General features: G+C 42.9%; 1 protein-coding gene and 1 pseudogene across 5 annotated transcripts in view; both read right to left on the bottom strand.

The window, feature by feature from the left end:
- NRG1 (neuregulin 1) overlaps positions 1-17039 on the bottom strand; it is a 1098681-nt gene that overhangs the window by 206583 nt on the left and 875059 nt on the right. For 2 of the 5 annotated variants that reach the window (XM_042983159.1, XM_042983160.1), the window contains exon 1: positions 10953-11547. The exons of 2 other annotated variants lie outside the window; for them this stretch is intronic. In XM_042983159.1, coding sequence (XP_042839093.1) covers positions 10953-11049 — 97 coding nt within the window. In that variant the 5' untranslated portion in view covers positions 11050-11547. Of the gene's footprint in view, positions 1-10952; positions 11559-17039 lie in introns of those variants that run through there. One more of the 5 variants, XM_042983169.1, reaches the window with a different exon arrangement.
- On the bottom strand, positions 13355-13791 carry LOC102962689 (annotated as a pseudogene).

The following is a 17039-nucleotide window of genomic DNA, read 5'->3' as shown; positions in this document are numbered from 1 at the left end:
TCTTCAGCTCAGGAAAAAAAATAGTAAACGTATACAGAAAATGATTCTCACTCATTTATTCTATAAATTCATATGTAAAGTACTCTACTAGGCACTATGTGCAATACAAGTTACCCTTGACCATGAAGACATAGGAGATAAGGTATGAGAACATTACCTCTAAAGAATTAATTGCTATATACTTTAAAAGAATAAGAGTGTGTGTAATATTTAAAATACAAGCGCACATAGCCTATTATTGTACCAATTCACTAAAATATCACCACTAGTGGGGCGGCTGGCTGGCTCAGTCGGTTGGGCGTCCAACCTAAACTCAGGTCACGATCGCATGGTTCGTGGGTTCTCGCCCCGCATCAGGCTCTGTGCTGACAGCTCAGAGCCTGGATCCTGCTTCAGATTCTGTGTCTCCCTCTCTGTCTGCTCCTTCCCCACTCACACTCTGTCTTTCTCTCTCTCTCAAAAATAAATAAAAATTAAAAAAAAACTTTTTAATAAAAAAATTAAAAAATATATCATCACTAGTGTTACTCTGTTCTCCAAAAATGAGTTTGTCTATAGGTCAAAGTTCAAGCTAAACCTCAGGTTAAGAATATCCGCTCATCTTTTTATGAATGTGTTGCACATTTGGCATTTAACTCTCACCAATGGTCCAAAGCTACAGAATCTATGCCAAATAAATACTTGATGTGTACTACCAACAACATGATCATTTACAAGGGACCTCTGTGTATATGACCCCAGGAAAAGATGTAGAGCATGTATTTATAAAGTTGTCTTCTGAGGTCTTAAAATTCAGACATTGATTCGGACATACAGAACAAGAGGATACCATGAGATGAAAAGTACACTAAAAAAAATGCCTAGATTTTGTTAATATGCAAACCCTATAAAACCCATCATTTAGTCCTGACTCTCTACCGAGCACAACACCCAACACTACTCCTCAGAACGACTGCGTGAATTACATACTATTTTCCACACTGGGGACACACGCAAAGTAAGGCTAAAGAGCTTCGTCCCCGCTGGGGATGCGTGACAGGGAGGCCGTGGCTCCCAGCTGCACAGTCGGAGCACACAACCCTTTCAGCCAGGCTCTGATGGAACTGACCCGGCACTGCTCAGCCACGGGAGGAGGGACGCAGCAGTCACTGAGCCAGGCCAACATTCAGGTGTCCCAGAAACTTCCACTTGGTGCTGCTCACGGTCAAATTGTCCTGCTGCTGTGTCCTGAGCCGCACTGTATTAGAATACAGGAATTCTCAGTTGGCCTGCTAATTAGGAAAAAAAAATTTCCTTCTCAGTGGCCACACTCAGAAAAGGGATTTTCACTTTTGAGGCGAACAGCCAGATACTTTTTGGAGAACGCAACATGAGTGCTGGGCCAAGTCAGGATACTGCGGGTGCGGGGGGAAGGGAGGATCGCTGAAGGGGCAGCAGTGGGGCCACGTCCACGAGGGCATGGGCCCAGGCGTGTCCCTTTTAGGGGGACTTTGTTTTGTCCCATCCCCTGTGGAATATATGGGTGCAGATCTAAAATGCTGTCCCTACTTTGTACATCCTTCACTCCAGTGTGTTTGGAGAAAAGATACCAGAACTATCAAAATGATGACTTAAAATGTTGACTTGAGCTTCACTTAACCGCTGGCTGCACAGGTACACGTTTTTGTCTGGGCCAACCCTAACTGAGGTTACAAATGGATAGGGCATCGCCTCCATCCAAAAAAGTCTCACTATATCCTCACATATTACGTGAATATACAAAACGAACACAAAACAACCCTTTCATCTAAATATCCATAACCTTTAATATAGTTTAAACTCATAACTGGAAAGAACACTTCCCATGTTTGAGAGGGAAGGGGGGGAAGGGAAGGTACACACACATACACACTTTTTCGTACACTAAGCCATGTTAAACATGATGCCAATGTTCACACTGTAGACACAAAACTACAGCGTGCTGTGTCCAAAATGACTTCCCTTATCCTGGAGCCTCCTTTACATCAACTACTATTAGAGCAAGTTACCAACCCCCTCCTCCTCCCCTAAATGTCCTCCAATACAACAGAAAGTCCAAGGAATAAGATGCAGACAGGGGAGAAGAGGCAAATTCAGGGACAATCAGAAACCTGTGTAAGTCTTGCTAAACTTAAGAACAGAAAGAACATTTGGGGCAGCTGGGTGGCTCAGTCGGTTAAGTGTCCGACTTCGGCTCAGGTGACGATCTCATGGTCCCTGGGTTTGAGCCCCGAACTGGGCTCTGTGCTGACCGCTCAGAGCCTGGAGCCTTCTTTGGATTCTGTGTCTCCCTCTCTCTGCCCCTCCCTCCCTCCCTCCCTCTCCCTCTCTCCCTCTCTCTCTTTCTCTCTCTCCCCCCACCAAAATAAATAAAACATTAAAAATTTTTTTAACTTTAAAAAAGAACAGAAAGAACATCTGATTCACAAAACACATATTTCTAAACACTAAATAGCAGCACATACATTTATCCCCATAAAAGAAAGCTCTCTTTCTCGTGAGCATTTTGTTTTCTTTTAAACATCTATGTCCCTCACTTCTTTCTTCTTTGATTTTTGGATGCATTCCTTATCAGCTCACATGTAAGTGTGATTTCCTATTATTATATATGAATAAAAATTCCAAAATAAATGACATACTACACAGCTAAGAAATAAACTTTCAGTTATAAAATCTTAGGGCATTAAGGGACACGTGGGAGGCTCAGTCAGTTAAGTGTCTGACTTTGGCTCAGATCACGATCTCACAGGTCATGGGTCCAAGGCCTTCATTGGGCTCTGTGGTGATGGTGGGAACTTACTTTTGGGATCATGTCTCTCCCTCTCTCTCTGTCCCTCCCTCACTCATGCTCTCTCCCTCAAAATAAACAAACAACTAAAAAAAAACCCTCAGGGCATTAATAGAGACATGTTTCTATGCATAATTAATATTAAAACTTTTTTACATAAGGTTGGAATATATTTTTGAAGTATAAAATATAAATCACAAAATGTGTAGGAATTTCAGCTATCAATCCTGGAGTCCTTAGATATAAGACCTTCAGTATTTAAAACATTTCACTAGAAGATTGATGTATTCTGAAAAAAAAAAAAAAAATCATTCCAAATTGGAATCTAGACATTTCCTTTTAAAGATTGGTTTTAGATTCACTATGGAATAGCTAAAGAGACTGTCATAACCTTAAAAAATGCAATTTGTCTCTGCAATTACGAGATTATATATAACAAACATGACTTACAGTCACAAACGTGAATATACACACTTTTTAAAACCTAGCTCTATCTAAATTTAACTTTATTTATAAAGCAATATAGGCCAATCATAATGAGATGCATTTCCACTTGACAATAAATTTCACAGTTATTAATATACTAGAAAACTTGTGTTGCTGTAGCACTGTGAAAGTGGGCAAAGGTATTTTTTTCCCTATTATCTCATAAAATAAAACCAGGATTACTCATCATTCACCAGTATTTCCTTTTCATATTTCTGTAATCTCTGCAGAAATATGGTGGGTAAGAGAAAGCAAGATAACGGTTTTCTAAGGTCAAATAAAAATAAAAGTTCTATGTTGTGGTAGAAATACACCACTTTTCTCTCCAAGGGGAAATACTCCTTGCCCTGACACTCTATGCTGAATTTGTTTTATATGGATATCATATGACCTGATCCATTTATTGGAGAAAATGTCACTGGTTCAATGATATCCTATCCTGGGTTCCTTTATATATTACTTTTAACCTCTTTTAATTACCAAAACTTATAAGAATTTTCTCGACGTTGTCCCTACAATATTATTTAAAATATGTAAAGCACAAAGCCAAAGTACTCAAGAGACTCCAAATATTAAACCATAGGACATTGACAAGAGTCAGTCATGTATGACCTACAAAATTGACTATTTCATGTGGTTCAACCCAATAAAGCATTCCCTAACTCTCACATCATTGAAACTAAAACTCAACAGCTGCCCAAGGAGCCAGCTGCCTGCCTGATGAAGTTGTGGCATGAAAGATTTGGGACACGGAAGCAGAGCAAAGGCTACTTTCCATCAGTAATACCTTTCTTGTCTAGGAAACACAGCAAACTACACTGCATTTCAAAAAGAGAAGGGGACTCATATAATGGGAGCAACTCATGAATGAAGATGGCTAATGCCAGGTGGAATAAGTCAGGAGCAAATGACAAGGACGAGGTGACAATATTACAATACTAGCCCATGTCCAATGGATTTAGTCTTTCATACCCATTTTCAAAAATGTGTACCTCTATCAAGTAGGGTTCTTGGGGTGCTTGGGTGGCTCAATTGGTTAAGTGTCTGACTCTTGGTTTCGGCTCACGTCATGATCTCACAGGTTCGTAAGTTTGAGCCCTACATTGGGCTCTGCACTGACAGTTTGGAGTCTGCTTGGGATTTTCGCGCGCGCGCGCTCTCCCTGCCCCTACCCTGCTTGCTCACTCGCTCAAAAAAAAAAAAAAAAAAAGAGTAGGGTTCTTAAACAATTTAAGCCAGGGGTTGAAAAAACTGTGTGAAGAAATGAAAGCAAACGTGTTAGTAAAAATCCTTTGTTCAATTACATAATGCAACTTTTAAATGTGACTAAATCTCTTCGAAGGCTCTGAACTTATTCAAAAGGAATAGCTCTAAAGGGCAACTAAAAGGTGCTTATGAGATATTAGGTTCTCTGAGGAAAAAGTGCCGGTGAAAATGAATTTCACGGACACCCCCTTGCAAGTGACAACTGCATGGTCATCATCAGGATGATGTATCAGAATGTTCCCATTCAGAATTCTTAGTGAATTCAGGCTATTTGGTCTAGCTGGGAAATGAACTCCAGTTGAGGCAGCTAACTCTGATCAAATCAGGACCCTCCTCTTCCCCATAGACTGCCCAGAACATGCAAGTAACTTAAGAAAAGTTAAAAAGGAGTCATTCTTTGGGGAATAGCAGTGTGATGCTCTTGGAGCACCCTCTGGAGGCCACAGAAAAGTGACACTGGTAACTCGGACAAAGAAGAAAATTCTGGTTATCTCTGGCCTTCCAGATCTGCAGTCCACGGATCTCCCTTGCGTTGGACTCAAAAGTGTACTTGTTCAATCTTAATCAAGATGATCTACAAAACATGCATAATTAATTTATTGTTTGAAAATGCAAAAGAAATACAAGACGTAACCACATTCTCACACAATTGGGTCTTCATTTTAAAAAAGAAAAAAAAATGTGCTGATTAGTGTATTTTCAGCCTACATTCTGAATTCTTTCAGGAATTTATTGCAGAGGCATCTTTTAATATTTAGAAGAGAGGAATGTGAAAATATAGCATTCTCATTAACAAAGTGTAAGCACACGAGGTTATACAGGGTCCTAATAGTTATCAAACTTCTCAGAGTAGCCAGCCTTAGGTTAGTAAAATGGAGAGCAAATTAAGTTCTGTTTTTTCCCCTAACACCTTGCCTTTTCTAAAGCAACAAACACTGACATCTATTGGCATTTTGGTAGCTCACTTTTTAAAGAATCTATTAAAACTCATACAAGGACACAACCACACAATTAGGATGTGAAGCATCACAGTGGATCCAAAACGTCACTTGTGCCTTTGGGAAATTTCATTTTCTGTACCTTACAGCATATTCAATAGACACTATTGTCTTCTGGTTAAAATAAATCAGTTTTTAAACCAAAACTATCTGATTTATTTTTTTTGCATTTTCTGTTTATGCAGAGGAAAGTCCTAGGATTAACCAAAATATGAGAAGTCCATTTATTTGTCTCTTTAAGCAAACAGAATCACTCACCCGGTTTGTTTTCCTCTGTCCTAATAGAACACGATAAACTATCAGGACTGTGAAAGCCAAATTTAGCTTGTTACTCCGAGAAAGTTAATAAAATACCGATTTGGTATGTGTCATACTCCCAGAACTTTAAACACTACGTACAACCATTCTAGTGGTTCTAGAGGGGAGAGCACGCTTTGTGAAGAAGTATGGATTTCCTATATTCATCATTTATTTATATTTAGTAACACCTGCACTCAATTCTGGGCTCCTTGCTGGCAATATACTATTACACTTGATAAAAAGATAACAAAGAAAATGTTCATACACACTCTTTCCCTTTCAATTGCTGCAATTTGTACCAGTCCCCAAAGAGAAGATTATGCATTCTATATAATAAAGTGAGGTTTGAGAGTCATCTCTTAAGTGTTGCCAGCAAAGGAGTCGTGTTTCAAAATCTTCTCATAGCTTGAAACCTCAACGTCTTTCTGCCAGAGATAAAATTATGTTGCACCTCACTCTATTTTCAATATTTAGACTGAATTCGGGACCGTTTTCATAATACATATATGCCGCTATGGTGTTTGACATATTTATCCACTTTTCTCTATATATACAGGTAGTAGATACTAATATTTATACTCATTCTAATCTAAAGCCAGTTTGGGATTATTTTTTTTACCATAAAAGGTAAGTTTTGAAAATGATATCGAATACCTTTGTAAAGACCTGGACGATCTGCTTCTTAAGTAATTTTATGAACAGAGTTACCATGTATCGGGCACTTACTACATGTTAGGTGATGTTCAGTATGCCTCCGTGGATTATCTCATTAAGCCTCGTAATAACTTCATGCTAATAATAACATTTTCCTATGCAGTTTTTACAAATAAGGAAACTTAGGCATAGAGAGATTAGGTAACTTTCTCATGATATCTGTAAGGAGCAGGAACACTAGGATTTAGACCCAGGCAATCTGGCTAAAGAGCTAAGAACCAGGAACCCTGCTTTTTGCCGACTGGCAGTGAGGCATTTTTGTACTTCCCAAAGGACAAGTGACAAAATACACAAAGCATCTGTTACACTGCCTGGAACATGCTAAGATATTCAATAAATATTAGCTCCCTTATTGATAATATAACGAGTGCCTGGGTGGCTCAGTCGATTGAGCATCCGACTTCAGCTCAGGTCATGATCTCGTGGTTTGTGGGTTCAAGCCCCACGTCAGGCTCTGTGCTCACAGTTCAGAATCTGGAGCCTGCTTCGGATCCTGTGTCTCCCTCTCTCTTTGCCCCTCCCCTGCTGGTGCTCTGTCTCTCTCTGTCTCTCAAAAATAAATAAACGTTAAAAACATTCTAATGAATATAAAAGCATCCAGTACAGTGCCTGGCATGTAGTAAGGTATTCCTTATTCTTATACTAGTTCAATATTTTCTGATTATATATATATATATATTTTCCTCATCAGTATTACTTTCTCATCTTGCAGATATGAGAATAGTATCCCAAGTTTCTCTCTTTCTGCTTCAAAATAATTTTTCAAAATAAATCGTATTTCATCTTATCAATGATATTTAGTGTTCTGAATAATTACATAAGGTAAGTGGCCAGAAGTAACCAGCTTGAAACATCGCTGGACATTCCTCTGGCTCTGTAAACACACGGTGCCCTGTTAGTGACAGCACACTTTATATCCAAGAATGTTTACAAGCACTTCAGTCTGGGGAACCACTTCAAGAAACACATGGGTGATGTCATCGAGGGAGCACACAGACCACTTCTACCCGTTTGGTATACTAAGATTCTCAATTTATCCACCACTTGTACTCACAAATGCCTCCTTCTGCCAAGATTAAGAGGAGTCACAATAGTTCTAGAACTCGGCTTAGCTTGGTCACGGATTTGTTTCAGGTCACTTGAAAGGAAAAAGAGAGAGAGAGAGACAGAGAGAGAGAGAGAGAGAGAGAGAGGGAGGGAGGGAGAGACAGAAAAGAATCCTTTGTGGTGTTTTATGAAAGAAAAACATATCAACCAATGGAGATTCATAAGGGAAGCTCAGAGCCAAAGACCAGATAGCAAAACAAAACAAAGCAAAACAAAAACTCTGGGTTTGTAACCGGTGCTTCAACAGGAAGAGTTTGTTGAGTTAAATCAATAAGAAGAGGCTGGAATGGGAGGTCTAGAATCTAGGAGGCCCAGGATGTTACAGGGCCCCTGGTACAACATGGATCTGGGTTACAAAGCCCAGGATTTGCTGAGGTTGCTTATTTTGAGCAAAGAAGAGGAACCAATGACACCAAGGGCTTGGGACCTATTAGAGCCACTATTATGGAATAGATAATTCTGTTGAACATCTGCAGCCCCAATAGTGTGCAATTCAATATTCAGTTAATTGTATAAAAATGTGGATGCTATGAAACATAGCCATGTATGTATCACATATCAGTCACACATGTCATATGAAAGTTAAAGAAGCCCTTTTCCCCTGAAAATTTCCCTCCAACAGATGTGTTTATGCCTCTGCATATAATACAGCACACAGCGGGGCTGAGAGGCCATTATCTCAGCATTACATCTCCCCCGACTGTCGTGAAGTAATGTTATAACAGCCAAAGAGAGGCTGGGCAGTTCATGTGCGTCATGTAGCATGTGCACTTGCAGTGGCCACTTTAAGAAAGGGGCGAAGTGTGGGGCTGACGGACTCTTATGCAGGAGCTATTTAACGGATGGGTGTGGTCCATAGGTCCTCATCTGGGCTGGCTTGTCAAGGGGCAACACTACAGTGATGACACCAGAAGTCGTTCTTTTGGGGACACCTGGAGAACTTGAGTGCAAAGGAAGTTAAGAAAGGCACGTGAGTTTCTCCCACAAACCATTACGGCTATAGGTTATTTATTCCCCCAAGATAAGGAAATGTAACTGGCACTCACCATTGTAAGGAAAACGACAAGGAGAGAAACGCTGATTTCAAAGCAATACTATTAATGCCACGTGCCTTTACAGAGAGCTGGTTTCAAGTTGACCATTCTTTTCAATCGAATGAAGAATCAATATTCTTAAGTGGTTTATGTGATTTATATGACTTCTTACCTCCTCCAAGGTGCCCAGGAGGAGGTAAAAAGTTCCTCCCCAAAGATGACGACTCCCTGATGGAAAAGGGAGATAAACATACTAAAAACTAACCCGAGCCAAGTTCACCTCAATTTTTCAGGAAGATAATAGGGAGAATGTCACTTGGAGATGCCAATCTATCTGGTTTAGAGGGAATCGCAACGTGGACTGGAAAGCAGAATGAGAGCCACCGAGGAAGCTCTGGAACTCTGTGTCAAGGGAGAACCTTCGGTAGTCACAACACAGCTGCTACCTAGTAGATAAGATCCGTAGGACACAGAAATGCCTGCTTGCTCTTAAATCTCCCCCCCACGGAACTACCTGATTATCTGAAATGTCTATGTTATGGCACTGCCACTATAAACCCTTGACAAAATGCAAACCTGTTACCTGAGAGGGATGCCACTTCAAACCAATGCCCTGCTTAATTCATCAGACCACCTACAGAGGGACACAGAAACTTGTGAAGGCAGAGTTCACAGGCAGGACAGGGAAAGACCTAAGGCCCCCACAAATAACTCTACAACTTTACAGTTCTGGCTACATCTAAGGTCTCTTCAATTTACCATGATGACTTTTGAAAGGACAATAGATAAAGTCACGTAGAGGTTGCTAATTCGGCTCCCCATTTCAGACCTTGTCTCCAAAACACAAGGTAAAAGTAAACAAAATTTCAATATACCCTCATGAAGTAATTAAGGTGAATCTGATCAGCAGTATCTTATTATACAAGCATGCACAGGAATGGTCAGTGGCCAAACAATTACTCTTTGTTCAATTTCTGTTTTGCTCAAAACCTGCCGAAGGTCCCTGCCAGTAAGTCAGGTTCTGAAATGCTATCAGTGATGCCAATAAGAAGTCTAAGCAAATCTTGTTTTCTTCCTACAAGGAACAAATATTTCTGCTTATCTTCTCAGCCACAGTATTACCAAGTGCTATTGAATTAATTCTTCAGGAGTGCTGGGGGATGCTTTAAGTGACTTTAAGTGACTTAATGAATCTGGATCAATTAACAATTGGGAATGGACGAGACAGAAAAAAAAAAAAAGACCTTATACGTCTCCCTCTCTTCTCCTTTTTTAAGCATCTTCAGTCACTCATAAGCAAGTATTTATGTGGGATGTTTGCTCTCTTCAAGACAATATATATCTAAAGGATCAGCTCTTCCTTGGGAAGTCTAAGGTGAAACTGTCATTCACATCCGTGTGCTAATGATCAAAAGCAAGATTTGTCTCTAGAAAGCCTCGACTGCCATTTCATCCTATTATATAACCAGCAGGCACCTGGGTTCAAAAATTTAGACAAACTTTTGCTTTTTGGAACCTCTTGGGAGCATAAATTAAGCATATTTACCAAGGAGGTCCTGAAAACCAGAACTGGTAAGCTGGAAGTCTGAGAACTTATTTGGAGCAGACCTGGATCCTGGCACTGGCTAGATTTTTATCTGCTTCGCTGACCTCTAGGAATCCCTCTCAACTGATCTGAGTTCCAGTATCTCAGGGCTGAATCAGGGTGAACGTACGCACACACCGCGACCCTATAGGGCTTCCCCTCGGCCGCGCACCCGCTCCAGCTCCCGGGGCCTCTCTCGCGACCACCCAGCTCTGCCCAACCAGGCGCGCCAAGTGGAGACCCGTTCCCGCTTTTCTCGCTAGAGGGCAGACGGGGCCCGTGCAAAGCCCTTCTAGCGCCGGACGAGCGCGCACCCAGCCTCGGTTCCCGCACTTCGGTCCGGCTCCCGGGCTGGGCTCAGCTGCGGAGCGCTGGGAAAAGGCCGTGCCAGGGAGTGCTGCGCGACCCGGACCCCCGGAGGGTGCGGGCCGCGGCTGCCGCCCCCAACCGTACGCGCGGAGTGCGGACGTCCGGGTGGGGCTGGGCGCCCAGGTGAGGGGCGGCCCCACCGAAGGCGAGAACCGCCCGGTTTCGCGGACGCGCGGGAGCAGCGCCAGGCGCCAGGAGCGCAGGGCGCGGGCAGGCGAGGGAGAGGCGACGCCAGCGGAGGAGGAGGAGGAAGAGGATCGCGGAGCCGGGCCGTGCTGAGCACTCACCTGGGCTCGGGCCGCCCGCTGGGAGCGCGGGCTTCTTGCCGGAGCCTCGGTCCTTCTTGCCCTTCCCCTTGCCTCTGCCTTCTTTGCGCTCGGACATCTCGCCCGAGAAATGCACGCTCTACGCGGACGGCTCCCGGCGAAGGCGACGCGCCCCAAGTTTGGTCCGAGGGCTTGGATCGGGTTCGGGAAAAGTTTGTCCCTCGAGGAGGGAGAGCGCGTGGCCCGGCTGAGGCACTCGCGGTGCGCGGGGGCGTCTCCTGTCGCCCGCGGGGAGCGGCGCGGACGCGGCGTGCGGTCCGGGCCACCTGGGGCTGGCGGTCGCTCTCGCTCTCGGAGCTGTTCGTGTCGCTCAGGGAAGTCCTCGGTTCCCGCCGCGCTGGGTCCAGCCGCTGTCGGCTCCGGTGGTGGCGTCCGTCCGGCGCGCTCGCAGCCCGATGAGGGAGAGGCGTTCACCGTCCTGCCCCGCGCTCGCTTCGCCCAGGCAGCCGCCGCCGCTCTGCTCCTGACCTCCGCGCGAGCCCGGAGTTCCGACAAGTTTTGGGGAAACTCCTCGTCGGCTCTTTTTCAATTGCCCCACAGCCACCCACCTCCCGCTCGCAGGTTGGAGGCTGGCGCCTCCTTCTCCCCCTCCCCTTGCCTCGCCCCCTCCCTCTTCCCCACCACACCCCCACCCGGAGGCGCGGACACGCCACCGGGAGGAGCCTGGGCTCGGCGCTCCCGGGCGCAGCCCCTTTCCCTCCCCGAGCCAGGCCGGGTGGGGGGCGGCGGCGCGCAGTGCGGCTGCCGGGAACCCCCGACAGGGGTCGCTGGAAGCCGCGCGGAGACGTCGCCCGCGCCGGCGCCGCCGCGCTCGCGGGAACCAAACCCAGTGGCCCCGGGAGCTTCAAAGACAGAGGAAAGGACCCAGAGGCTCCTCGCTCTCCTCCGCTGCCAAGCAGCCCCGAAGGGAAGGTCCGTGCCCAACAATGCGGAGAGACGTTGGAGAAAAAAGTTTGGAACTCTGACACCAGCCCCCCAAAAGAAGGCTCTGTGCAGCCATCGGGAAGGAGCGAAACTTTGGTTGTTTTTGCATGAGAGTGTGGAGTTCGTTCCTTTCTTACTTCAGTGAGAGCCCCACGCGCGCGTAGGGCAAAGACAAACTGTGTGCAAGGGAATCTGAGTGTGAGGCTGTTCCGGGTGCACAGAAGGGCTGCGAGAACCTTAAAGATGGTCGATGGCGCTGTCTTCCTGGATCTGCCCCTTGAATGCGTGTGTACCCCGCCTTCACGTGGGTAACAACGTGCCTGTCATAATTCTCGTCTTTAGCTTTTCACAAAATAAATAATAATCATCTAGCCTCTTCAAAGAGGGTGTCTTAAACTGTATCTCTCACTCCAACTTAATTTTCAAAGGAACTGATCAAACCCTGGTTAAAAGACGACCAACAATCAAGTTACTATAGTAGCTGAGGGTCACTCAGTTCTGCTGAGAGGGACAGCAAGTAGGGAGAGGTAGAGTTGGGAAGACAGTCCTAGAGATCTTTAATACATTAACGCTAGCTTTCTCAGATGCAAACTTTCCTCAGAACTGCGGATGAACTCTTTCTTCCCTTGCCCTCCCTCTGGTGGAGAATTCTAAAGAGCAGTGAAATCCAGAAAACATGGGCACCCTGCTGCAAAGGACACAAGTTAAAGGCCAGGGTAATCCACACCGTGGAATGATCCAGAACCATGTAGAGGTCACGTCCTCATAGTTCTATGACAGCCGTGGCTAACTTAGAAAGTTAATTTACAGGGATAGACTCCTGTTGTGGGCAGGAAGAGGTGAGTATGAACAGCAATGTGTGAAATGGACTTCCTCCTCTTTACAGGTGATTTGCTCCTGATTTTCTATTCTCCGGGGCACGTGCTAACTGAACCATTACCTGCAGACAGCCTTTAGGTATATATTGTAATTGCCAATTAAATAAAGGTGAAATATGGGAAGGGGAGGGCAAAATCATTCATTTTAAATAGTCCTAAAAGAAGAATGATTTTATTCTCGTTTAATTTGCAGGGTAATAAGAACTGTTAAGAGATACCTTAGCAGTAATGCCATCATTATTTACTTTGAAAAAGTTTGATGTCCAAATATCTTCTGATTACCCTTCAACAAACACCAAATATAAGTGTACTAGGCCATTAAAAACAGCAAAATCAGGGGAAAGATTATGAATACACCCGAATAGCACTGTAATATTCCACAGAGTCTAATGTAAAATGAAATCTGAATGTTGCCTGAAATAGCTCTGTTTTCCCAGGAGGGGCCACTGCTCAACAAAGCAGGAAGCAGCAAAAAGGGGAGCCCTTTCCTTTTTTTTTTTTTTTTTTTTTTGCAGAAAAGACATTTATTACCGAGCTATAAATTAGAGGTGGTGGGCAGGGTGCAGGAGGACGGGCTGAGTGGTCACGTTTTGGGCATCCGCTCCTCTCTGTCCTCCTGGGCCTGGATTCTGAGCTCCTCCTGCAGGCGCTCCCTGGCTCGGACCACCTTGGACTGCAGGTAGAAGCAGCCACCCACGGATTTGTCGTTCACCTCGAATAGGTGTTCGTAGTTCTTCTGGATCTCCTCGGGGCTCAGCTTGGAGACATTGAGAATCTGCTGTGCCTCCTGGAGGCTGAGGCCGGACAGGTTGGAGGCAGCTGCCGACTGGTGTCCAGCCCGTCCCCGAGCGTCAGCTGCTGCCCGGCTGCAAACTCCTGCCGCAGGGCTCGGGCAAAGGCCCTGCCCACCACCTGCACCCCCATCACAATGATCTGGGCCAGGTATTTAGCCATGGTGGCCGCTCTGCCTCGGGGTCGTGGACTGCTGCTTCCTGGCCCCGCGGCCCTCGGCTCAAGGGCGGCCGACGGGTCAGAGGTCAAGGGCGAGGGCGCCTGCGTGACACTGCACTAGGCATGCGTACTTTATCTCCAGGATATGAGACCCTTTACAGGCTTGGTATACAATAGATAAATGTTATCAAATATATCGTTGTTTTAGAATTGAGGAATATCAAGCAAACATGTATGTGGGGATGAAAAGTTTCAGGTCTTTCCAAACAAAACGGGAAGGCATTAGTGAAACCCATACCTATAGAAATACTAGAATTCATTTTAGAATGGATTTGGTTTGGATCTAGATGTTTTACTTCTCAAAACAGCTTATTAATTCCCCATTACGGTAATTTTTCCGTGAGGATAACGGAAGAACCTACAATTTTGTGATAATTTTCCATTTAAACAAATCTATAGTACTAGTTGACAGTTTTCCCAAACTAAGCATGAAGGACCACGGAAAAGATCATTGACATTGCTGATTTTGTTGTCTTTTTTTGTTTGTTTGTTTCATTGTCTTTTTTTGTTCGTTTATTTTTGAGAGAGAGAGAGCGCAGCAGGGGAGGCACAGAGAGAGAGAGACACACACAGAACCCTAAGCAGGCTCCAGGTTCTGAGCTGTCAGCACAGAGCCCCAGGCAGGGCTTGAACCCACGAACCATGAGATCGTGACCTGAGCCAAAGTCGGACACTTAACCGACTGAGCCACCCAGGCACCCGGACATTGCCGTGTCTTTATAATAAAACATAGTGGCCACCAAGTAATAGCATGATTCCTGTGGAAATACTCAGGCCTGGGGAATGAGTGAATGTGAAGGCAGGAAGTTGGGTATAAGTGAGCGTTCAATCATTGTTCTTTTTTGGTTTGATGTGCTAGAGAGACAGAGAGAGAGAGGGAAAAAAAAAAGAGGACAAAATTTGCAATGATAAACGTTGAAAGAACATCTAAGAAAGATGACGAAGAGGCAATTGGATGACAGGGCTTCCTGGGCCTGTGTTTGGATTCTGGAGTCATATTTTAGTTGTCAATGCAGCTGAAGTGTCAGAAGATTTATGACAAAGTCCAAAATTTTTTTTCTACCAATACATCATTTAAATATGTCTTTATCTTTTATATTATTTAATGTTAATTTTTCGAGGGTTATTTTATTTCATTATTTATGATTAGGTAAAAGAATAACCAAATAAAAGTCCATTTCTTTAATAATGAAAACACGAGATTTTTCAAGGGTTTGAGATTGTCCTTAAATTATTCATCTCTATGGTCAGAAAGTGGCCAATGATTTTGAGGTTTTGGTCCCCCTCCTTTTTTTTAAACCTTGGAAATGATCAGAAGAAGGGATGGAGAAGGGAAGAAGAGTATTTTTGCTTCCTTGAAAACCAAAATATGAACCTGAATTATATAATTTAGAAATGGTGACATATCTTCATGGTATGTATAATTTTCCTAAGTTGTTAAATATTGTTTAGCTTTTAGAGTACATATCATAGAGGGTATATCAGCTCTCAAGTAACATATGTCAATCTGTCAACATTTGTCAACTCCTGAAAAATAGAGTGGCGATTTATAAATAAGCAACTTGAGAAATAAAGACAAAATGGAGATCTTATATTAAATGACAGCTTAAAATAAGTGCAATCCAGTACCAGAACATTTTTCTTTGGCAAGGCTTTCCTTTTAAAGTACTCTTAGAATCTACAAAGCTGGCCAAGTATGCCCTTTATCGCAGCAATTCCCATTTGGAAAATACCCCAAGAAAATTTTTTAAAGAAAAAATATAAATAAAATGAAAGAACATTAACATATGAAGATAGATTGCATTTTTTGCAAAATATTACGGATACTGACAGTAATGGGAATTTAATTTAGAATTCTGCAAATACTTTGAACTTTTTAAAAGTAACTTAAGATAATCACTTTTTTAAACAACTTTGCAACAAAGTTGGCATTAATGAAGATGCATGAATGCAAAAGAAAATCTCAGTCATCAGAGCCAACTTCAAAACAACCACTAAATGTGCATTACTTATTCATTCATTCATCAAGCATTTACTGAACTAAATGCTAGATAGTAGAGAAAAAAAAATGCCCCTACTCTCATGAAGTTAAAATACTGTGAGAAAGGCATAAAAGCAAATTATTATAATACAAATGAAAAAGCAGGCCAGATAAGTTTTCCAGGGCCTGAAGCTCATAAAATTTGAGGGTTATTTTTAGAGGAAAAAACCCCACAAAATTAAAAATATAAATTTAAGTACAAGAACAGTAAAGGACCCTTGGACGTGAGAAATCTTAAAGAGTAAGTGATTACAAACATACTCCACCTTCTGCACAATTATAGTAACACTAAATGACAATTACATACTATTTTAGAGATTAGATAATACAATCCCTATAAACAGGAGACATTAACAAGCGATCAAAAGGAATACACACAAAACTGAAACAAGCAAAGACTATCGTGTGAGGAAAATGAGATGAAAGGAGCCTTAAGAACTCACAGAAGAGCGATTGTCCTGTATGTTTGGTTGGACTCTTAGAATCAACATGCAAGTTGAGTCTGTTAAACAAAGGACTTCTGACCCACAAAATGCCCTGAGGAGACTGGAAAGGTGTTCTCCATTACATTTGGCAAATACTTGACAGAATTGCTCATGAATCATATTCTGTCTGCTGTGAAGAGAAGCAGTTTGATAACAAAACTGTGAGTTTAGAATCTCCTCCAGAAAAAACAAACATAAAAACTAAAAAGATAAGTTTCAAGCAACATTAAATAGAACCTATGTTTACATTGTTCTGCTTATTATGTGATCTTTTAAAACTACTATACGTGGATGATTACTGGTGTTATTATTTATCATTATTATTAGTGATAATATTATGCCCATGATTACCATAATACGTCATATATTAAAATGGATCATATAGCTGAATACTAGTGCGTAAATTTCTTTTTATGGACTGTATTTGGTAAATAGGGCCAGTGTCATAAATCTCTTCTGTAATAAGGTGGAACTAGAAGACTTCATGGTTTTTGAAACATTTTAATTTCTTTTAAGAACAAAGTCTCATGCAACGTTTTGGTTTCTCTTCCTTACCTCCACAGTAATTATTTATGTATATCTTCCACAATCCCCTTGAAACAAGTGCGTAATTCAGGTGTGCATGTGATACAAGTACCTAAAATTTATATGTACATATATGTACTCATACACATATACACACATCCATGTGTATACATCTGCATGTGTG

Source organism: Panthera tigris, chromosome B1 (genome assembly GCF_018350195.1).
Source record: "Panthera tigris isolate Pti1 chromosome B1, P.tigris_Pti1_mat1.1, whole genome shotgun sequence".
In the NCBI taxonomy this organism is placed as follows: Eukaryota; Metazoa; Chordata; class Mammalia; order Carnivora; family Felidae; genus Panthera; species Panthera tigris.
The sequence above is the reverse complement of the archived record's forward strand: the minus strand, read 5'-3'. Positions and strand labels throughout refer to the sequence as shown.